This window comes from Pipra filicauda, unplaced genomic scaffold (genome assembly GCF_003945595.2).
Source record: "Pipra filicauda isolate LSUMZ 115617 unplaced genomic scaffold, ASM394559v2 scaffold3_size10097308_pilon, whole genome shotgun sequence".
NCBI lineage: Eukaryota > Metazoa > Chordata > Aves > Passeriformes > Pipridae > Pipra > Pipra filicauda.
The window spans coordinates 2,314,101-2,336,141 of record NW_024104532.1 but is presented as its reverse complement, the minus strand read 5'-3'; the positions used below and the strand labels follow the sequence as shown (position 1 = coordinate 2,336,141).

Below are 22,041 nucleotides of genomic sequence, written 5' to 3'. Positions count from 1 at the left end.
TGTACTCCTGCTCCTCGATGGGCTCCAAGCTTCCACCATTGGTTTTCCAGGACCCAGTGCCCTATGGGCTGATTCAGCAGAGTCCTGCCGGCAGGCAGGGCTTCCTGCTATCCCTGAGTGTGGCTCCATCCCCTTCTCCCTGGGGCAGTGGAGCATCAGGCAGAGCAGGCAAATACCTGTGGAGTGCAGCTCCCACAGAACAGCCCATCTTCACCCCTGTGCTGGGCTGTTCGACACCTGCCTTCGTCTCTCCTAAACAGGGCTTTAAATACAGGGTTGGGAAAGTTGAGAGCTGTGCTCAGCCCTTGGAATGGACAGGCTGAGCTGGTTATTCCCACTGCGTGCTGTACTGGCAGGGCTGTACCAGCAGTAACTGATTTCCCAGGAAGGAGAGCCCACCTCCTGAGTGGGTACTGTTGGTGCCAGTGAGCAAGAGGACTGCCCTGCTTGTTCATTTAATATCCTGCAGGGCTGCTGTGAAGGTGTGGGGCCCTGGGGAGCTCACCAGAAGGTAAGAGCCATGCTTGTACCTCTATCCTAAGGGAGATTCCATCCGTGAACTGTGGGAGATGGCTGCCCTCTCCTCATGCCTGGCAGCAGAGCCTGCTGCTCATGCTCCCCAAGGGCAGCTTCCCACAGCTCACCCTCAGACTTCGTGGGGTGCAGTGAACACCCCAGGGCCAGCAGCAAGTCTGAGCTCCAGGAGCTCCCTGGTCACTCCATCCTCTTCGTCGCAGACCCCAAAGAAGAGCTCTGCTGGGGGTGGGAGCCTGTCTGCCCCCACTGTGTGGGCTTCAGGGCTGGGGGAGCAGGGTTGCCAGCAGGTTCTTCACGCAGAGTGGCAGGTGCTGGAGGCTCCTCACCTTAGTGGCAGGGCTCAGGTGACGGTGCCCAGGTCGCGCTGGTGGGCAGGAGGAAGAGCTGACTGCTCGCTGGCAGCTCTGCCGTGCTCAGGGCTTCGCTCTTATCCTGCGAGGGAGAGACGCGGCTGCTCGGGATGGGAGCAGCGCTGTCAGCTGGCAGGACCCGTGTCCTGCCTGTGTGATCCCGGCAGGAATTGTGCCCGGAATCCCTTTGGCACAAGCCCGCGGGACCCGTCTCCGCCCCCTCCATCAGAACTACATCTCCCAGCGCACCCCGCGCGCCGCAGCCAGATCTCGCGAGATCTGCGCGCCTATAAGAGTGCCTCCGTAGCTCCCCATCCCTCGCGCCGGTCGCTGCTGCCGGAGGCTCCGCCATGGCCGGGCCGGTCTCGGTCCCGCCGCGCTCCGCCGCCCCTCGCTGACCGCGCCGCCCGCGCCATGAGCTCTGCGCAGCCCGACGCTCCCGGTAAGGCCCCCCCGCGCTCCCCGCCGGCCCTAGTGGGCCGCGCTGGCGGTCGCTGAGCGCTGCGCTCTCTCCGCAGCGCTGGAGCCGGGCGGCGGGGCCCGCCGGGGCAGAATGTCGCTGCCCCTCGGCGTCCGGCGCCGCGCCTTCAGCTACGACGATGCCCTGGAGGACCCGGCGCCCATGACGCCCCCCCCCGCCGACCTATGCGCCGGCGTCCTGTGGAAACAGCCGGTCATCCCCGAGCGCAAGTACCAGGAGCTGTCGAAGGTACGGGCTGGGCCTTGCCCTGGCTCGAGCATGACCCCCGGGTGTCCCCGCAGCCCTGCACTCCTCTGGGTATCGCCCTCCTGTCATCCTCTCCTGACACCACCCCCTCCTGGTCCTTCTCCTGCCCCCCGCAGCAGGACCCTCGGGAGGGGCTGGGGACAGAGCCCGGCATTCCTGCCCGGCATTCCCTGCTGTGGGAAGGGACAAGCACGTGCTGAGCGTCTCCTCGGTGTTTGTGAATAAAACCGCTTTAACCGGTTGTAATCAAACTAGAGCACAAGAGTGGGTTTAGGTTGGATGTGAGTTCTTTCCTCTGAGGGTGGTGAGGCCCTGGCACAGGTTGCCCAGAGAAGCTGTGGCTGCCCCATTCCTGGAAGCGTTCCAAAGCCAGGTTGGACAGGGCTTGGAACAACCTGGGAGAGTGTCCATGCCCATGCCAGGGGTTGGAATTTGATGATCGTTAAGGTCCCTCCCAACCCAAAGCATTCTGTGATTTTGTGCTTTGAGTGCCGGACCAGCCCTTTTAAATTTAGAGGTTGTTTTCTAAGTTTGAAGTGAAATTAAATGTTGCTGTGTGGACTTACATAACTCTGATCCCGTTGAGTTTAACCTCTACTGTACACCTCCTCTTGTTTTAAAGTCTCCTGTGAAAGAGAACCCAGAGTTGTGGTTTTGCACAAAGAGCAAGCTCTCCAGCCAGGGAGCTCCTGTTTTAGGAGGAGGAAGTCTGCGTTTCACAGGATTTCTTGTTTTCTAACATTTATTTTCTCTTTCTTTGCTGGGGTCTCATGATCATTGGTAGAGCTCTGACCTCTTGATACACTGAGCAAGAAACAGATAAAAGGAATGAAGGGAAAACAAGGTGTTCACACCAGGCTCTTCTCTGTGAACAGCTTGTGCTTGAGCTGCCTGTGGAAGGTGCTCTTGCCCAGTTGACCTTGAAGTCCAGTTTGCCTTTGAGAGAAGTACAGATGTTCTGTTTTCTTTGCTGTTGACCTTTCTGTACTTGGCCTAACAGCTTGTTGGCTCTGAGCCTGGCAGGTTTTCAAATGTCAGATGCAAGTTTCTTGTTCATTGCTATGAATTCTAAGGTTCAAGCTCTGAACATTCCTGGGCTGCAGTGAGCATAGTGTAGGGATTTTTCCCATGGGATGAAGGCTAGAGCAGCTTGGCCTCGTGTCTCACTTTTGTGTTTAGAGATGTGTCCTGGCCGGGTGCTGAGATACTTTCCCGTCTCAAACTGTCCCCTGCTGTTTCCCACAGGTTGAGGAAGGGGATGCAAACACAAATGCCCCCTTCATAACTCCTTCATCGTCCACTGAAAGTGTGAACAAGGTGCCTGTGGTGAAGGCCAAGGCCACTGACATCATCATGAACTCCCTCATTACAAGTAAGAACTCACCCCTCCCATGGTGGCTGATGGGGAGGGGGCAGTGAGTGTCCTTGATGCCTCAAGGTAACTTCTGGAGTGGCTGGGGAGCTCGTGGGTTCAGACTGACTCTGCTCTTGAGCTCTGTGAGTTCTTTTAGGAGGATACTTCTAGAAGGAAGCAAGAAACTAGGGAATAGGCTACACTTAGTGCTTCTGTGTTTCCAAGGGCTGGAGGTGGCTGATGTGGGAGGAGTGCAGGGTACATTATGTGCTGACAGGACACTGCAGTCCATGTTGCTGGAGTGCAGAGGCTGCTGCTGTTCTGTTTGCTTATTAACTTGCTATTTCTGAATGACAGGCAGAGCTCTGACATTAACCCAAGTGGTGAGAGCTGACACCCTGTGCTAATGGAGTTCTTGCTGGCATTTATGTTAGTTAATAGCAGCAGCTGCCTTGGTGACAGTAACACTTTAAAAAAACAAACCTCATAAATCATGATGCTTTAAAATAAAATTAGATCAGTTATGTTTGCAGAGAAGTTATGTTTGCCCTTTTGCAGCAAGGGGAATTATTCTTATGTTAATCTGTCCCTGCTGCCTCTTCTTTCAGCAGATGGGATCTGAACTGCCATCTTTTCCTCCAAGCAGTGCTTCCAAACACTTCTAGATTTTCAGACAAGCATTTTGGAACCTTTGCATTTATTTCTGTCTTGGCTCAAAAATAACCAACACGTCAGAAAATAACATCCAGGAATATGGACTTTCTTCTGGAAAGCAGCTCCTATTCTGGTCAAATGATAAATGCTAAGCTGGTTAAAACCGTGATAGTCTAAAAATGCACTTCTTGTGCAGTAAGAAGTCAGGAGCCTTGACTGCACCTGCACCTTCCAGGAGACAGAGTTCCTCTGGATTTGTCATATCTACAGTGCAGTATCCCTGCAAATAAATTTACCATGGGAAGCATTACCTATTTTAAAGAAGACATTGGGCTTTTCTAGTAACGTCTTTGTGCTCTGATTCCTTTTGACTTTGGAGTGAACATCTTATGCTGGAGGTTTGGAGAAAGTTCAGAAGTGAAGTGAAGTTGATATCAGTTTATTGGATGCTGGCTTTGTATTTGGCTGAAATATCTTATTTTACTTAATCTGGGTAATCACTGTGAGTCTTTAACACCTGTTCTGCAAGCCTTCTTTGAATCTAGAGGGCAATTTAAAATAACCAGCTTTTTGATATCTCCTAGATTTAGAAGTTGTAAGTAGGAATGATGCAGGGTCTTGGGTGAGATGGGATTAATTACAGGTATTATGTATGTAATATATCTGGTGATTTGGGACAAATCACTGTACATCTGACTTAGCCCTGTGTCTCAGGGTAGTTTTCAAATCAGAATAGTTCATTAGCTTCATCTTCTTGTCTGGGCTTATTACAATGTGTAGATACAAGTGATGAAAAAAGGGTTTGCGTTTGGTTGCTTAAGTTGCCTTTGCTAGAACTGCCTGTGGTGGCCTTTTTGTGTGAATCTGTGCTCTTTTTGTTCCAGAGGAGACTCAGGAGAGCATTCATCGCTTTGAGCAGCAGGCAGGGCTGAGGGAGGCTGGCTACACACCCCACAAAGGTCTCACCACTGAGGAGACCAAGTACCACTGGGTGGCTGAGGCAGTCCACGTAAGGCTTGTTTTCCACTGGATTTCTCCATGCAGGATATGTGCCACTTTAACATCTATCTGGTGACATAACTTTTGGAGCATATTGCTTGGACTCTCCTTAAGCTGCTTCCTCTGAAGCCTTTCAGCTCATTGGGTACAAAAGGATGCCCACTTGTACTTTAAAGTTAGCATTAGCCTTTGTAGTTTTGAAACAAACTTTTTTTTTCCTGAATTCTGTCACATTTCAACGTCATGAAGTTGTCACAGTTGTCTTTCCAAGTGGGGACATCCCTACACAGTCTTGTTTCTTGCTGTACCTTTGAATGGTGCCCTGCAGTTAACTTATTTAACTGTTTATCCCAAGAGAACTTGTAAACTGTGTATTTCTGATGTGGAAGTTACCAGATGGGATTGGTTTTGCTTCTTACTGAAAACAAAGACAAAGGTCTTGAATGAACATGTTACTATGGGCAACTGAGCTCATGAAAAATCTTGGAGTTGGAATTTAATAGTCAACTCTCCCAGTGTCCTCCCACGAGGTCAAAGTTTCAGTAACAGCACTGGTGAATTACATTAGTGTGGCTTGAATAGCCACAGGAGACATTACCAGGTGCCTGTGCATTTTGTGTTTGAACTGTAACTGCCCTTCAAGTGACTTCTTCAAAGTTCAGTTTGTACTGTTCAGCTTGAAACAACCTGGTTTGCATGCACCCAGTTCCTGTTTATTTTGTGCCCAAGTTCATCTCTGTTCCAGAGCAGTGATTTCATCCTGGTGTACATGGATTGCTTCACAGGGTCTGGTACTCCTGACCTTGTATCTTGTGTGAGAACTGGTCTCACTCTCGTTAGAGGACTTGTGGGACTGAAAGTTTTGTTGCTCTAAAAAGTGCTGGAGACAAATGGGTGCTGTGGCAGTTAGAGCTGTTAACCAGGTAGCTGAGCTGCAGCAAACTCTGCTGTATCCATAACTTCCCTATGAGTACTGGTGTTCCTTCCTCTAGCCTGAGGATGTGTCTTGAGCATAGTGAACTTCCAAAATGCTTATATTTGATGTGGAGAGAAGCTTAAGGGGTGCGTGCAGGTATTGTAATACTGGGTGTAACTTTAGGTTATAAAGTGACACTCACTTGTGATAGAAACAATTGTCTGGTTTTGGGTGTTGTTCTTTGTGTCTTGTTTTTAAGCCCTGTTGCTTCTGTGTTTCTCTTTCTAACAGAAGCTAAAAATGCAGAGTGGAGAGATGACAAAAGATGACAAACACAATTCTTCTGCTCAGTCTACTCCAAGCACCAGCCCCCACTCCTCTCCCAAGCATAAAAACAGGTACTCTGAGCCTGGCAGGCCACTGCCTTCTTTGGTTTCCTACAGGCTGCTGAGGTGGGAGCTGCTAAATAACCTTATCCAGAGAGGGACTGTATGGGCTGAAATTCAGAGCCTGATGAGGATATGTGTTGGATAGATCCAAATGTTGGAAGACCGTGGAACTTGAGCATGCATTAAATTGCCCCTGTTAACTGCATGGGAAGTTCCTGGTACAGTGAGGTCACTTGAAGTATTTATTCTCATGTTTTATACACCTCAATGATTTTTTTTCCTTAGGGCTTGGTTTAGTCAGGGATCCTCTTCTTCTATCACTGGCTCAGACTTTGCCATGGAAGCTGGTGGGGACAAATTGCCATCTGAAAGGTGGAGCTTTTTTGGACCCAAAGCCATCCAGAAATCCACCACTGATCCAGGTATGTCCTCAAAAATCTGCTACCTTGGAAGAGCTAAAGGAGAACCATCACACAGCAAACTTGCTAGCTTTTTCTAGAGTCTTATCCTGCTTGCCTTGTTACTTTCTGGGACCACCTTGGGAATGTTTGCTATTCATATAATTTCTATGCCTAAATATAAAGCAGTTGGGTAAAACCTGTGCTGAGGATCTGGAATTAGGAATAACTTGCACTGTGCTGCAGTGAAAGGGCAGGGTGTGAAGGTGACAGCATTTTACTTTTTCTCTGATGTGTGATGCAACCAGGACTTGAAGTGCCAGCCACTGATGTGGAATAGGCTTTAGATGACATGGAGCTGCTGGAATTTTCCGGCTCCCTGTGGTGTGGGGTGTCAGGGCTGCTGCTCACTCCTGGCAGCAGTAGGAAAAGGACTTGACTGGTTTCCCTGGCTCTTACTGTGATTTTTTTTTTTTTTTTTTTTTTCACCAGGAGGATTTACTATTCAGTCCTATAAGGGTGCCCAGAAGCCATCCCCAATGGAGCTGATGCGTGCTCAGGCTACCAGGATGCCAGAGGATCCAGTCACCTTCAAGCCACCCAAAATGGACATTCCAGGCACAGATGGGAGGAAACAATCTCCACGTTCCCACAATATCAAACCTCGGGATCTGAATGTGCTCACTCCCACTGGGTTCTAGAGGAAATCTTCTGATGTTTTTAGCAGGATACAGGGTGTCTTAGGCTCTGCTTCCCTGTCCCATGTGCTGCAGTAAAATAGGAAAGTCTCCCTTCCAGCTCTTCATCTCAGAAAAGGAAACAGTTGTGACTGTTCTCCTAAAGCCAGTCTTGGAAAAAACTCCTGTACTAGTCCTAAACCAATGTAAACCATCCTGTCTGCTGCACTGCACTGGTTTGGGCTGTCAGGCTGCTCTGGATGTGCTTCCCAGTACACCACACCACAGTGAAACCCTGAGCCATGTTTTTGGGACAGTAGTCCACGTGGTGTGTGAGCACCTGGCTTGTCTGCCTGTAGTCTGGTTGTCTTGACCTGCTCAGTGCTGAAGGACCCACGGGAAGGTGGTGGTTCTGTCTGGCATATACAGAGCTCCAGTAGGAAATCATGGAAACAAGCAAGGACTGAAAACTGGACCGTTAACTGCCAGAAGGAAGTTGGGGAATGTGATGGGTCAGTTTAAGTGTGGCATTCCCTTACTATCCACTGTGACCATGTAGTTCAACACCTATTTCTTCTTTGTTCTTGGTATGTTTTTTTAAAGGGAAAGTGGACCAATGACCGTCCTAAGATGCTCTTATTGGAAAGGCAGGGAGCAGTAGTGAGGAAGAAATCCTTCTCTTCCAACTCTTTGTTCCTCTAAAAAGGAGGAAATGACCAAGGCTGGTGTGGCTTGAATCAAGTAATCCTCCTCTCTTCTTTCTGCAAAACAACACTGTCCTGCCTTTTAGACAGCAGACTTCCAGCTGTTCTGGCAATCTGGGTGCAGCTTGATTTGGTTTTGATTCTGGTTTTCTTTTTCTTCCTAGAATCATGTAGAAGTGTATTAGACAGCAGGAGCACTTCTCAGATAGAGTATTTTATCAGCATTAATGTGTTCTGCAGGGCTGAGGGAGGACTGAGGAGAGATTAAGGCTAAACATTCCTCCCTGTTATGGTACAGCTGATTGTAATTCTTGGTCTGGGCTGAGCCAGTTACTGGGAACAGCTAACACTTGCTTTCATGGAAAGTGGAAGGAGCTCCTGGTTACCATCTAATCCCTTAAGCATGATAGGCAGCATTGCTGTGTAATCCTCACCTGTCCTATGGCAAAATGGGTCACCTCAGGTCTCCTCTTGATCTCACGATTGTGTTGCAGAGTCCCTTAGCCAGCAGCAGCCTTGCATCTGGAACTGGAAGCATGTCTGTTGCCAGGACATTACACAGAGGTTTCTCAACAACTGGTAACTGTTGAGCTCTGGGGTTTTTGCCTTCTTGAACCAAACATTCCTCCCAGAGAGTGAGGCAGGGCTGGCTGCTGGCCCTTCTGAAGAAGCACATTTTGTGGCACTGCTTTCTCTCAAGCTTCAGCAGCACTGCCAGTGATGTGTTGTGTGAAAGTCCCCAACCTAACCCAGCAGTTCTCACTGTCACCACTCATTTGCACCTTTGCAATCAAGCTCTCATTTGACATTAATTTATTTGTTATCTGTATTCATGCCTCCTAATGTGTATGTTTGTTTTGTTTGTTACAGGAAAATAAAATCCTTGTGAATGGAGGTCCGTGATGTGTGTTGGTGCTGGCAGAGCATCTGTGGGAGAAATGTGGGGTCAAGGTTCTGCCAAATAAGGCTCTGACAGCACCTCACTAGGGTAAATGTTTGCTCACAAACTCCCCTTTGACAGGGAGATCAGGTTTAAAGCCATACTCAGTTCTGTCCTAGGGCAGGGGAAACTGAACCTGAAGTCTTTGTGTTTTCTTGGGCTATTCAGATTCTTCTTGTTCCTGAGATTGTCTCTTTTTGCCTGTGTGCTGTGTTTGCACCTATACCGTGGAGGTGTATTTCCCTAGAGATGCCCAGCTCCCAGTGTGTCCATCCCTGCTTTGCCTTCCTCTGGAAGGCTGGGGTTTGGGTGCTGTTGTAGCATTTGTAGCTGCCCTTCAAAGCACTGCTGATAGAGCACATGGCTCTCCTGGGCTGGGGGTGTCTGAGCTGAACACTGGTGTTCCATGTGCTCCCGGGGTGTTGGCAGAGTAATGGAATAGATCCTGGAGCACCCAGGTGCTGAGGTAGAGTCTGCTGCTGTGGTCCTGGTTACACAGGCCAATCTCAGTTAGTTTGGGAAGGCTGGGGTTAAAGCATGGCCTTGTGGTGTGATACTTACTCTACTCCATCATTCTTAGGGATGCCACCATCATAAATATAAAATAACATCCATAGCTATGGACTTGCTGGAATGCAGTTTCTTTTCTAGTCTAGTGACAAAAGTCTAATCCAGTTAAAAGGACCTAATTGAAAAATACACCTGAATGAGCATATGTGCAGGAAGAACAGCTTTCCAGAGCATGGAGCACTTGGGTTTGCACTGTTGGCAGTCTTCACTTTTCCCTGAATGGCTTACCTCTGGATTAGGGGTGCAGTGTCATGTGAATGAGTGGTTTGTTTTACACCTGGCAGTTGGTAAGAGGCTTCCTAAAGAACAAGAAGCAAACTTGTGAACCCCGGGTCAGACCCTTGTGAACAGTTCTGCACTAACTGAAGCCAGGCTTCTGCATGAGACCACTGATATCAGGACTAGTGTGTTCCCAGCTGTGACTACTTCTTGATGCTCCTACTCTGGTCTCTGCATTAGGACCCTGCCAAGTGTGGTGGGCAGCTCCCACTCCCAACCTCTGTTGCTTCTGAACTGAGATCTATAGAAACACCTAATTGTTCTCTGACCTCACCTATGGTTTTTGTTGATGGCTGTGGATTTGAATTCAATTGAATTCAATATTCATCCTGATCATAATGCCCATGCCTGCACTAGAGTGGTTCTGGAGGGAGCAGTTTTTCAGCTCATGCTGCCATCCAGCCCACCCTCTTCCTAATCACTTTTGGCCAAGTTATACAGATTGATTTGCACTGGAGCAGAATGTTCCTCTACTGAGAAGGGACTACCATGTCTTTGGGATCTCTGCACGATGAATGTCCTCACTGCCCCTCACACCTGTTGAGATTTTTAAAGATTATCATCTTTCCCCTAATAATTGACCAGATATTTGGGCATTTTGCTTGCTGTGCAAACTACTGTCAGAGTTTATGGCTGCATTAGTCTAATGCTATCCCAAGGTATGACTGATGGAGGTCTGCACTTCCTTTAGGCAGGGTTGGCACCAAGATGAAAGAGTCTCAGCAAATATAAAAATAATTTATTTTTTTAAAGTGTACAACGTGCCTGATAAACGATGCAAATTTGAACAGAAATTCTGAGACCATGTAAACCAACTATTTTTCTAAAGAACTGTATAAACCAACCCCCATGACACTGAGACTGCAGCATGAGATGGGGGTTTTTGAGTTTTTTTTTTTTTTTTTTGGGAACTTGAAATTCTTTGTCCCCCTTGCTGCAGTGGTTGTCTCCATCAGGCAGTAGTGACAATAGAGAACAAGTCTTGCAGCAAGAACAATTTCTCCTGGATTTGTGGAGGAAAAGGCTGCCCTAGGACCCCCTGCATTCGGCTGATGAAGTCCTCAATCTTCACCTGAACGTCCAGGTTGGTGATGTCGTCACTCTCCTGGAGCCTGGGCTTGGCTTTCTGAACCATCAAGTCCATCCGGTCACTGAGGGAGCTCCGCAGGTGCTCTGCAAGAGGAAATGCTGGTGGAGAGAGGCAGCACACAGCAGAGCACAGCATGCCAGAGGCAGCGCTGTGCCGGAGTGAGAAGCAGTTGGGAATGGGGCTCATCCTCTTGCGATTATCCCTGATGCTTCTGCACAAGACTGAGGGAAAAAGGACCTGGCCCCTCCTGGAGCTCAGTCTGCATGTGGAGAGAGCCCAAGAAACGGGGAAGGGGCAAGGCTTGTAGAATCCTGTTCTCCTGTGTGAGTGGCAGAATGGGCAGCTGCAAAGGAGTCTCCAAAGAGCTCAACACAGTAACATTGTCTAGGGCTTCAGGGAGAGTAAGACTGCACATGTGACGGTGGATTCCTCTGCATTCTTTCATGAGAGCCTTAACCCTGGGCTAAAGCAGCTGAAGTTGAGAAGGGACTTGAAGAATTTTCTGGTAAAATTACTCTGGGGAGTTTTAGGGAGTGTTTTGTGACTCTGCCATTCTCCTGGGATCAGAAATGCTGTTCTTTCCATGGCTACTGTGGGTGGTGCTCCCTGCCCAGTTTACTAAGTGCTGAAAGTGTCCTGGGTTTACCAAAGAGAGCATCCAAAGGAGGCTGTGAGGATGGTGAAGGGCTTGTAGGGGCTAAACTTGGCAAAGTAAGTTGGGTGCTCTGATTGATGCAACATCACTTCTTTGACTGCTGGGAATAGTTACTAGCATGGACAGAGGCACATTGTCTTTCAAAGACTCAGTGGCTGTGAGCTCGAGAGTGATGAGAAGGGAGGAGGAAGGGAATTTGGCAGTTCTACTGCAGCCTCTTGAATGAGGCCAGACCAAGCTGCTTACCCTGTATTACACTTCGGTAACTCATCAACAGCAAACTCAAGTACTGCAGCATCTCATCCCACCTTTGCCACGTTGCTGTTTCATCCTATGACAGGAGACAGTATTTGATTATTAGAAGTTTTCTCAGAAGAAAACAAGGCAAAGGAGAAGTTGGACTGGATACCTCAAAATGCAGCAGCACAGAGAAGTGGCTCAGGAAATACAGGATTTTCTCCAGAGACATAGATGAGGTTGAGGGCACATCAGAACTGTGCTGGAACAACAGCTCTAGCAGTCTGCAGCGCAGGAGCTGGCTCTCCATGGTGTTTAATAAAGCTTCCCTGGAAGACAAAAGGGATTTACTTTGGGAGAGACAGCACAGCTTGACCAGAGACAACTGCTCCAGCATGTTCCTGGTGTGCTGCTGGTGCTGACCCAGTGGGGTGACTGCAGGGGCTGCTCAGCTGTGCCTTGGAAGGAAGACCACCAGATGTGGTGAGAGACCTTTGTTATGTGACTTGGCCATGGCTGTGTTTTCGTCCTCAGGTGTGACCTGTGGCAGCTGGAGGTCAGTACAGTCTGTGATGCAAACTGAGCTGCTTCACTTCACCCTGCCCAGCAGCCTGTGTGGCAGTGATCCATTCCTGCTGACTTGCAGGGAGCACAGCCAAGGAAGGGTGATGTGGGGTCAGGGCCAGCCAGATCTACATCTGTCCTGGGCCAAGTGACAGCTTGGTTAGACTCGGTTTGGCTTGATTAGACGTGGTGTGTGCACAGAGTTCTGCTGAAGGGGTGTGAAGGGCTGCCTGCTGGGCATTGTAAGAGTGGGTTTGAAATGCCTGTGGATCCAGTGGTCTTGTGTTTACACCAGAACCATTCAGGCCCTTGTGCTTTGTCTTCAGATACTGCATTTCTCAGAGAAGCAAACAAAAGGATGTCAAGGCAAAGCTGTAGGAACTGCATCATATTTCTGACAAGCTACCTGGTTGCCCAGGAGAATCAGTGACGTGTTTGCCAGTACTTGACTGTGCTGATGCACAGTGCTGCTTTTCAGACCCTCTTTACATTTTTAAGGTCACACAACTTTAATATGTGAGAAAATCGACTGTTTTCAGCAACACACCACCGGGGTAGATGTGTTCAGCTAGTGATATTGTATCTCCATGGGAGATATAGCCATGCTCTCGCTGGCTGGCCTGTCTTTCTGTACCCTGTAGTACTTTGTGCATCCGGACTCATGTAAATTGGGAATAAGACCATTGCTCACACAGGCAAATGCTGCCTTGCATGTGCTTGTCTCACCTTTGGCTCCTCAGGGGGATATTCAGTATAAATGGGAATATCTCATCTGCAATCTTATGGGAGCTGCAGGTGGGAGATCTGTCCACTTCCACTGCGATGGACAACATCCGCTGGAGCAGGAGCATCACCCTGTGTCAGAGAGACAGTCAGCACTTGGAGGAGCTGCTCCTTGGCTTGCCAAGAAAAGCATTGGGGATGGCCCCTAGTTCAGCCTCGTGCTGTGCAGTCAGGGACACGGGAATGCAGTGGGCTAGATTTGGTGTCTCTTGGTGGCTTTTGAGTCTGATGCTCTTGCAAGCAGAGCTAATCCCCAGATTGATCCTTGGGAGGTCTTGGGCTGTACTGAGTGTTGGTGGAGCAGCACGGGGTAGCTTGAGCTGTAGCTCAAGAGCTCCAGCCTTACACTACGTGCAAGAGGATGATACTTACTGAGCCAGTCTCCTATCAGGTGACAGTCTTTTGCTCACCAAGTCTCTGTCTAACCTGAAGGAGAACCAGCAAAGCTGGTCACAGGTACAGCTTGGCTTCTCTGACCTGACAGGGAGCGAGAGGCTCTGGCTTCTCCTTGACTTGGGCCCATGAAAATACCAGTAGGGAGTCAGCACTTCTGGGGCTTACTTTTGGGCAAAGAAAGCTGCTGGAGCCTGTGTGCTGGCTAGACTTGGTGCAGATGAGCTGTGTTCAGCCCTGGCTTCTGCTGAAGAGGAGGGAGTTTCTTGTGGCTTCTCCTGGGGCTGGCAGAACCCGACTCCTGTAATAGCTGCGACCAACCATTTGATCACTTCCCTAGGACAGAAACAGGAACTTTAGTGGGGATGGGCCTGATTTTGCTGTGTTCTGACCTCTGGATCCACTTGGAGCTTGAGGAAAGATCCTGACAATGAAGAGTATGTCCCACTCACTTAGAGTAGCTCTGTAGAGCAGCTCAACAGAAAAGCTCTCTTGATTTGTACACTTGTCCACAGGACTGCAGCCTCCTTAATCCTGTCCTGAGCAATGCAAATCTGACCTCATTCCTGGGAAAAGCCTGCTAGGTTGTAGCTACAAATGCCTTGCATCCTCTCTGGTGGTTTGCTTTTGTAAATCTCCTGTCCTTTATATTTGGCCCTACACTTCCCTCTGTCTCCCAAGTTTGCTTCTTGTAAAGTCTGAAAGTCTGACCTGGAGTCTCGACAAGTGTTCCCTGAGCCCCTGCCTCAGTTTGTGGTTAGAGAACAGGGAGGAGGAGGTGTCCCTTACTTGACATTGTTGAAGCACATGTCACACGAAAGCACTTTCTTGGCAATTGACTTCTGCAGCAGGTGCAACCTCAGATTCTTCTGCAAGTCGTCCTCCAGGGTCTGCACCACGTACTGCAGGAAGAAGAGCCGGCCAGGGGGCTTCTCCTGAGGGCACATGGAGAGCGTATGAGCCTGAGGGAGCCACTGGGTGAGGAGCACCAGGGAATTTGGCTGTCTTAGGAATGGACTGACGTACACGACTGAGGAACAGCTCCAGGATGGGCTGCCTGGCTCAGGCAATGCCCTTATGGGCATTGCAGGACCTGTTCTACCACCGCACTAGCGCTGTGACCCAGAGTCTTTATCTGTTGCTGTACCTTCTTCAATGGGACAACCTGCCTGCAGCTGTGCAGTGGGTCAGGGAGCACTGAGGATAAATATGAGATACCCAAGTGGCACTTGCTGCCCTCAGCAGCTGCAATAAACCTGCACATTGGACTGGCCTGTTCTCTGCCACATGAGGTCCTTGGGCAATGCTTACCCTCAAGCACTGTGTCCTGGATGATCCCTGCCCGATGTGACACACACGGTGCCAAGTACCTGGTCCTCCATGATGAATTTCAGCAGCGTCCAGTCCCATCCCACTGTGGCAGCGTTGGCTGGATGGAGCCTGCAAGGACAGCCCTGTCCATTTGTGCTGAACTGCCTAACCATCTTGCTGGAGGCACGGCAGCCCCTGGCCCTTCCCCAGCCCTCCCCAGCCTCACTTGCTCAGGGGCTTGACCTGCCTTCTCCTCTCCATTTTTGCTCTCAGCCTTTCTCCTCCCCTGACCCCATTAATTTTTGGAAAGCACCTGGCTGGGGCTGTACTCCATGGAAATGCCCAGGACTCCTAGGCCTGTGGCCTCACAAAACATTGTTTCTTTCTGTGGGAACCCCTGAGGGAAGTGAGGGAGCTGCTCCAGGCACTGACAGCCCATGGCACTGCTACAGCCCAGGGAAGGCACTTCTGCCATGTCACAGCAGTGAAGAAGGAGATCTGCACTTCAGGGCAAGCCAAACATGCTTCTCTGTCCCTGAGAGCTCTCTGGTGTCATGGGCTGCCCCTGTCCCACCCTCAGAAAGCCTGGGGAGTGCTGGCAGTGGCAAGAGGATCATCCTGGCTTATATGGGAAATCACTCCTATGAGTGAGCCCCTGTATGCTGGGCAGACCCCTGGGAGCAGCCCCGGGGGCACCGGGACAAGGGGAACACCTACATTTGGATCTTCATCAGCAGCATGTAGGTGTCCTTCAAGATCTCCTCTTCATGGGCATTCAACAGGACCTGTCTGATCAGGTGGGAGATGATATCTTTGGGGGGATAGTGCTGGCAGGAGACGAACTCATTCAGGAGATGCAAGGTGCCCTCCAAGAAGTTCTCCTCCATGGTGGTGCGCACCATGCTCAGCTTCCCTCTGGGGATGAGCTCAGGTTTCTGCTGTGTAGAAGGCAAGGCAACAGGTGAAAGCCAGCTCCCCCAACACAGAGGAACCCAGCTGTGATATGCAGCCCACCGTGAAGGGAACTGCAATAACCAGAGCCCCCAGCTGCCTGGCAAAGCTTTCCACAAAGGGCAAAGGGAGCAGGGCCTGCCCTTGCTACATCCTCCACCACAGGGGCTGCTCTGAGCAGCCTCTAGCTGGGCTGGGCAGTGGCTGCTCTAAACCCTGTTTACCTGCTGTGTTTCCCTGTTGGGTGCTATGCCTTGGAAGAAGAGGTGCTGGACTCCACTCCTCCTGAAACTGTGCAGTTTGTCCAGCCAGGCCTTGCTGTCACCATTGCTCCTGGCTGGGGTCGCTTGCTGGGTTGGTTCGTGTGGTATGTCATTTGTTTCCAGCAAAGACCCTCGGGCCTTCCCTGGGGTTGTGGGAAGGGTTGGGGCAGGGCTCAGCCTTGGGGGGAGGTCCCTTTCCTGGCAGAGGTGGGGAGGCTCTTCCTCTGGGCCATCAGCTTTCCAGCTGCTATTGCTGTCCAGGCTGGGGGGTGCTGAGTCCTGCTGCATGCTGGGCAGGGAACTCAGGTCACTATTAAAGCTGGTAGCACTGCAGTCCTGCTCCGAGCTGCAGGAGCTGTGGCAGCTGGAGGCAGGAGAGAGGCAGCTCCTGTTCTCCATGCTTTCTGCTGTGTCCGTGGTGGCACTGGGCTTCTTGGGAGTGCTGTGCCAGGATGGTGCAGGGCTTGGCTCTGCCACTGCCTCCATTTCTTCCTTCACGGTGGAGCAGAGCTGGGGATGGGACGTGTGTGCTGCTGGGGCAGCAGGTGCAGTCCTGGGGTCCTGGTCAGCACTGCAGGTGCAGTGTAGAAGGATGCAGGTGTCCTCAGTCTCGCTCAACTGCACTGGGTCTGTGCTCGTGTCCTCACAGGTCAGATCGATGATCTCCTGTGGGGACAGAGAAGCAGTGTCAGTGTCCTTCCTGCCAAGAGCCTCTGCTATGGTGGCACTGTAGCCCCAGTCCAAGAGGGAAAAGAGGCTCATTGGCACCAGCCCAGGGAGAGAAACCAGGGGCAAAGACCCCATCCGAGGGGATGGGGCAGCCTGTGGGGGCTGGTGGCTCTGAGCTCTGGGATCAGCTCACCCTGGCAGCACCACTGAGCCTGAGCCCAACCCTGACTGAGGCTCTTCTTCCCTGGTTTCCCTGGGGTTCCTTCTTGCAAAGAGCCATGCCTTCTCCTCCAAATGCCTCTTGCCTTGGGCCAGAGTGGTCCTGGCTGCTTGCTTAGCTCCCTCCCATGATGAGGAAATGCAGGTCCTGCTGAGGGAGGGCAAGGCAAGCACAATGAGCCCTCCTGTAACCCTGTTCCCAGACACTGGCAGGAGCAGCACAGGATCCAAACCCTGGCACCCTTTCTGTGGCACAACCTCACCCACTATGAAGACAGGAGTGGCAGGGAACAGAGCTGCCTCTTCCTCTTTGGCATCAATCTGGAGCTACAGCAGCCCTGAGACTTTGGGGACTCCCACTCAGGACTTGCTGGGTGATGCAGCACTCGGTGTTCCAAGGAGCAACAGGAGCTGGCAGGGGAAGGTAGCTGTGTCTGCACTGGCGGCAGGCAGGACACAGCACTTCCCAAGATCTCGGTGTGCCCAGGAGGGGTCAGAGCCTGTTTGCTCTTGGGGAAACAAATCCCCCTCAGCGTCTCAAAGCAGGGAACACGGTTAATGGACAATTTAAGTCCGTTTTTTTCCCCGACTCAGACCTGCTGCCTTTCCCAAGGAGGGCTCCTGGACGCTGGAGGAGCTGGGGAGGGAGGGAGGCCGCGGGGCTCCGGCCGGTCACGGTAACCGTCGGCGGCTGCGGAGCTGCCTCAGGAACCGGGACAGCGGAGCGGGGAGCGGGACGGGCCGTTCCCTGAGGGGCTGAGCCTCGAGCCCTGAACCGCCACTGTACCGGCACATCGTCCCCGCACCCTCTGGCGATAAAGGGGAGAGGGGTAGGACAGGGTAGAGGAGCAGGACAGGGAAGGGGGACGGTACAGGGAGAAGGCGGCCCTGGGGAGAGGGGCAGGACAGGCGAGAGGGGCGGCAGCCGCCGCACCGCATCCCTGAGCCAGATCCCGCCGGGGGCTGAGCCCTACAGGGCTGGACCCTCCTCGGGGTGCAGCGAGGGCATGTGACGCTCCATGGTGGGGACCGGCGTTTTCTGAGGTGGGGGGAACGTTGCCGAAGAGGCTGGGACCGCTAGGGGGGCGCGCTTGAGGGCCGGGGCTCCGCCGGCCACAGGTGGCCGCGGGGACCCGAGCCCGCCTGGGGAGAGGCTGGGAGGTCCCGGGGGTCCCGGGGAACCCCCGGCCGGGGCTGCTCACCCACCCCTCCACTGCCCCCGAGGCTTCTTGTCTGCGCGCGGCTCCCGTCCCCGCCCGCGGTGGACGCGCCGCCATCTTTGTGCGGGGCAGCGGCGGCCCCGGACTCACGGAGGGGGCGGGCAGGGAGCGGCGGGGGCGGCACGGCCGGGCCGGCGGCGGCGAGCGGCCGCCCTCCGAGTCCGAGTCACTGAGGAGCACCACGGTGTCGTCCATCCCGGCGGCGGGCGGCGGCTCCGCCCCGCCCGTGGAGACGCGCCAGGCGCGCGGTGGTGGCGGAAGTGCCGTCGGGCGCCGGGGCGGGGCGCGGTGCCGGCCCCGCCATGGCGGTGTCCCCGTACGTGCAGGCCATGCAGGAGCTGTTCCGCGCCAACACGCGGAGCCGCGAGTTCCCCGCTCACGGCGCCAAGGTGCACTCGGTGGCCTGGAGCTGCTGCGGCCGCCGCCTCGCCTCCGGCTCCTTCGACAAGACCGCCAGCGTCTTCCTGCTCGAGAAGGACCGGCTGGTGAGATCCGCCGGCAACGGGCGGGCGGTGCCGGGCGGGTCGGTACCAGGAGCCCTTGGGCACCCTGGGCCCGGGTGCTTGGGCAGGTGTGTCCCGGGTGGTAGGTCCCGGTGATCAGTACCGGGTACTCGGTGTGCGCCGGAACAGGAGCATCGCCAGGAGGCCCCGCCGGCCGGTGGCAGGGAGCCGGGAATGGAGCTGGAGCGGGAATGGAGCTGGTGCCTGGCGAGGAAGGCGCGGGGCCTCCTTCATCCCGGCCGGCCGTGGGCAGGAGCGTGGCCGGGTTGGCGGTGGCGCTCTGGGCTGGGTTCCCGTCCCATCCCGACGGGGATGCAGTGTGCTGGGATGTGGGGCAGGAGCGGGAGCAGAGCCAGGCGCATCCTCACGCTGACGGCTCTCCCCAGGTGAAGGAGAACAACTACCGGGGCCACGGAGACAGCGTGGATCAGCTCTGTTGGCACCCCAGCAACCCTGACCTCTTTGTCACAGCGTCCGGGGACAAAACCATCCGCATCTGGGACGTCCGCACCACTAAGTGCATTGCCACTGTCAACACCAAAGGTGAGCCCCTGCCTTCCCAGGGGGCTTCCCAGGTGGGTCCCGGCAGCTGTGTGGGACCCACCCACAGCGGCACAGAGCTTTGGACCCTTTGCTGGCTGCTTTATTTTTGGGTTGCAGTCATCATATAAGGGCTTTTTTACTGCGGAGTAGGGACTGGAGAAACTCCTGAAATACAGTGCTGACCGTTAAAATGTTCTGTGTACTTGTTTCTGGAGTCTGTGGGCTGTGAGGCTGGAGACTGGGGAAAAAGCATGTTTACAGGGAGCCATGATGGAAGTAAAAGTTTGTGTGGATTCAGAAAAACAACTATTTGAGTTCATGCACTGCCTAACCCATATACCACCTCTGCCCTTGGAAATATCAAATTTTTAGTTGTTGGGGTTGGAAATGGCATTGTAAGATGGCATAACTGCAACTTGCCTTGTTTTTATCCTCATTTAAAGGTATTTGTTGTTGGCTTCTGCTTTTTCTGGATCTCAAAGATCACTGTATCTAGAGGATCTTTGGATTGACCTTGTGTGGTGATTGCTGTGGTCCCATCTTGGCTGAAATGAGATGTGGTCCTACTGTTTTGAAGCTGTACTTCTCAATAGTTTTATTTTCAGTAACTGTCTGTATTTGCTGGACAGCTGCCATGCAGGGTTTGTGTGTTACACTGCAGGCCTGGCAGTCTTTCTTATCTGGGAATGGTTTGGAGTGGAAATGGGACCTGCTGCCTTTCTGTCCCTTCAGGTGAGAACATCAACATCTGCTGGAGCCCCGATGGACAGACCATCGCTGTGGGGAACAAAGATGATGTGGTCACCTTCATTGACGCCAAGACGCATCGCTCCAAAGCTGAGGAACAGTTCAAGTTTGAGGTGAACGAGATCTCCTGGAACAATGACAACAACATGTTCTTCCTCACCAACGGGAATGGCTGCATCAACATCCTCAGGTAGGTGCCCGTGGCTGCAGGTGGGCTGAGTGGCTGGGCTGACTGCAGTCAGGCTGCAAGTGCCTTGGCTGCTTTTGGGAGACTGGAGTCCCACACCTTAGTGATCCCCAGCCCTCTGGTGGGAATGGAGCTGAGGTTGCCCCAGTTCTGGGCTGGGCTCCCTGAGAGGGACCCTGATGCTTCACCTCATTCACTGGACACTTGGTGTTTCCTACCCTGGCTGGGTTTGCTCCCAGTCCTGGTGTGCCTTGTGCCTGCCTGGCTTCAGACAATCCCTGTGCTCCTCTCACTGCTCCCTGCCCTCTCCCTTCACCTCCACAGCTACCCAGAGCTGAAACCCATCCAGTCCATCAACGCCCATCCTTCCAACTGCATCTGCATCAAGTTTGATCCCATGGGGAAGTATTTTGCCACGGGCAGTGCCGATGCCTTAGTCAGCCTTTGGGATGTGGATGAGCTGGTATGTGTGAGGTGCTTCTCCAGGTAGGTAGAGCTGTCCCAAAGCTGTTTGCCCCCTCTGTGGGGACCATGTGCGGTTGGCTCACTGTCTGCTCCCCTTGGTTGCTGCAGGCTTGACTGGCCCGTGCGGACACTGAGCTTTAGCCATGATGGGAAGATGCTGGCGTCAGCATCAGAAGATCACTTCATTGACATTGCCGAGGTGGAGACAGGTAAGGGTTTTTTCTTGGGGAACAGCAAGGAGGGATCAGATGGAGAAGTGCTGGTGGAGCTGGGAGGGCACTGGGTGAATCTGTCTGCTAAGGAAGAGCTTTGCTGTGAAGAGCAGAGCGCCATGAGGGGGAGCCTTTGCCTCGTTAGTCGGTGGCAGACATGCTTGTCATGTCTGAGCCTTGTCACTGGGTGATTAAAAAGCGCTGGAGCAGCAGTAGTGCCGGAGAGAAGAAGCAGGTGCTTGGCACTTGGGCAGCGAGCAGTGGAGGCTTTCCAGGCTGACATGGCCCCTTTTCCATGCAGGAGAGAAGCTCTGGGAGGTGCAGTGTGAGTCCCCTACCTTCACAGTGGCCTGGCACCCGAAGAGGCCACTGCTGGCCTTCGCCTGTGATGATAAAGATGGCAAATATGACAGCAGCCGGGAGGCTGGCACCGTCAAGCTCTTCGGGCTCCCCAACGACTCCTGATGAAGCTGCACCTGGGGAGGCAACACCTGCCTACTCTTGGGAGTGGGAGCTTAGTGTAGATGGGGCAAGGAGTTGGCTCCCCTCCTTGGCAGCCTGGCAGGGCTGTGACCTCGGGCTTGGCTCAGTGCATCCTGCTCTTGGGAGCATTTGTAAATAGGCAGCTGTGTGATGGGGATGATGGGGGTGCTGGCGGGCCCCCCCTCTGCCGCCTCCTCTCTGGAGCATGGGGAGCTTGTTCCAAAGGCAAGTGGCCAAAGAAAATCAGTCGCTGGAGGTGGCTGCTGAGGGGCCTTCCATGAGAGGAGCTGCCCTCTGACCAGTCTCCACAGCAGTGATAAGCTATGTGACTGTTCCCTTGTCCCCAACAGCCTGGTGGTGAGGGCAGCCCTGAGAGCACAGCCTGCCCCTTTTCTTCCCAGACATACCATGTCCCTTCCCTGTGCTGGGGCAGTGAGGGGATGGTGAAGGGATGCAAGCTGGGAGACGTTTCCCCAGCTGGGGCTGAGTTTTTTTAATACTTGTTTTTTTCTAATTTTGATAAATTCTCTTCCTTAACGAAGGTGTCTGTAGCTCCTTGCAGGGGGGAGAAGTGGGTTGTTGAGTTGCTCTCCCTTCCCCTGCCTCCTTCTCTTGGCCATGGCAAGGCCCTGGCTGAGGGGTCTGTCGAGGGACTGTCCCCCTTGTCCCCACTGCCTGTCCCCGCTCTCCTTGTCCTGTGCTGTCACCACACCAGAGGGCGCTGTGCCTCCACACTGGCGACAGGTGACAGCGGGGACACTGCTCAGCAGATGTGGGGGGACACCTGCAGGGCCCTGCCCGGCAGCACCGCATGTGCGGAGCACGCTGCTGGTCCCACGCCACGGCCACCAGCCCCGGGCAGAGCCCTTCCTCGCACCCCTGCAGGGGTGACAGACACTGCCTCCCCAGGGAGGGCTGTGGGGATTTCTCCCCCTCTGTGCCATCACAGGGAACAGTCTGCCTGCAGTGGAGACCTTGCCTGCAAGATCTCTACCGTTTTCTACCTTCATATTTTAGTCTGACAGAAGCTTTTCCGGGTGACTGCTCTGCTG

General features: G+C 53.0%; 3 protein-coding genes across 9 annotated transcripts; 2 read left to right on the top strand and 1 right to left on the bottom strand.

Moving 5' to 3' along the window:
* Positions 1–1,223: 1,223 nt before the first annotated feature.
* Positions 1,224–8,599, top strand: KIAA1191 (KIAA1191 ortholog). Its single transcript, XM_039385198.1, has 7 exons — positions 1,224–1,329; positions 1,406–1,596; positions 2,860–2,986; positions 4,507–4,631; positions 5,829–5,935; positions 6,212–6,348; positions 6,817–8,599. The coding sequence occupies exons 1-7, from the start codon at positions 1,302–1,304 to the stop codon at positions 7,023–7,025; spliced, it is 924 nt and encodes a 307-aa protein (XP_039241132.1). The 5' UTR covers positions 1,224–1,301; the 3' UTR covers positions 7,026–8,599.
* A 1,617-nt stretch (positions 8,600–10,216) lies between these two features.
* On the bottom strand, positions 10,217–18,159 carry SIMC1 (SUMO interacting motifs containing 1). Of its 7 annotated transcripts, none has more exons than XM_039385194.1 (11): positions 16,897–17,215; positions 16,604–16,777; positions 15,703–16,407; positions 15,245–15,465; positions 14,587–14,656; positions 14,006–14,151; positions 13,385–13,552; positions 12,767–12,895; positions 11,649–11,805; positions 11,486–11,570; positions 10,217–10,667 (listed from the first exon to the last, which is right to left on the bottom strand). In XM_039385194.1, exons 2-11 carry the CDS (start codon positions 16,688–16,690, stop codon positions 10,447–10,449), a joined length of 1,989 nt encoding a protein of 662 aa, XP_039241128.1. In that variant the 5' UTR covers positions 16,691–16,777; positions 16,897–17,215; the 3' UTR covers positions 10,217–10,446. The 7 variants fall into 7 exon arrangements, with proteins under 7 accessions (XP_039241128.1, XP_039241129.1, XP_027574619.2 ...); XM_039385195.1 differs by having other exon boundaries at positions 16,604–16,780; positions 16,893–16,911; XM_027718818.2 differs by lacking the exons at positions 16,604–16,777; positions 16,897–17,215 and adding an exon at positions 17,940–18,159.
* Positions 18,072–21,530, top strand: THOC3 (THO complex 3). The gene is made up of 6 exons (XM_027718820.2): positions 18,072–18,334; positions 18,739–18,895; positions 19,628–19,832; positions 20,154–20,315; positions 20,403–20,503; positions 20,808–21,530. Exons 1-6 carry the CDS (start codon positions 18,152–18,154, stop codon positions 20,969–20,971), a joined length of 972 nt encoding a protein of 323 aa, XP_027574621.1. The 5' UTR covers positions 18,072–18,151; the 3' UTR covers positions 20,972–21,530.
* The last annotated feature ends 511 nt before the right edge of the window (positions 21,531–22,041 follow it).

Coding starts and splice junctions, on each gene's coding strand:
- KIAA1191 (XM_039385198.1), top strand. CDS start 1,302: ATGAGCTCTGCGCAGCCCGACGCTCCCG. Junction 4,632..5,828: donor GGGTGGCTGAGGCAGTCCAC/GTAAGGCTTGTT, acceptor TCTTTCTAACAG/AAGCTAAAAATGCAGAGTGG. Junction 5,936..6,211: donor TCTCCCAAGCATAAAAACAG/GTACTCTGAGCC, acceptor TTTTTTCCTTAG/GGCTTGGTTTAGTCAGGGAT.
- SIMC1 (XM_027718816.2), bottom strand. CDS start 16,545: ATGGGGTCTTTGCCCCTGGTTTCTCTCCCTGGGCTGGTGCCAATGAGC. Junction 14,657..15,244: donor CTGCTGATGAAGATCCAAAT/GTAGGTGTTCCC, acceptor CTGTCCTTGCAG/GCTCCATCCAGCCAACGCTG. Junction 13,553..14,005: donor ATGTGCTTCAACAATGTCAA/GTAAGGGACACC, acceptor TTTCTGTCCTAG/GGAAGTGATCAAATGGTTGG.
- THOC3 (XM_027718820.2), top strand. CDS start 18,152: ATGGCGGTGTCCCCGTACGTGCAGGCCATGCAGGAGCTGTTCCGCGCC. Junction 18,335..18,738: donor TGCTCGAGAAGGACCGGCTG/GTGAGATCCGCC, acceptor GGCTCTCCCCAG/GTGAAGGAGAACAACTACCG. Junction 20,504..20,807: donor CATTGCCGAGGTGGAGACAG/GTAAGGGTTTTT, acceptor TTTTCCATGCAG/GAGAGAAGCTCTGGGAGGTG.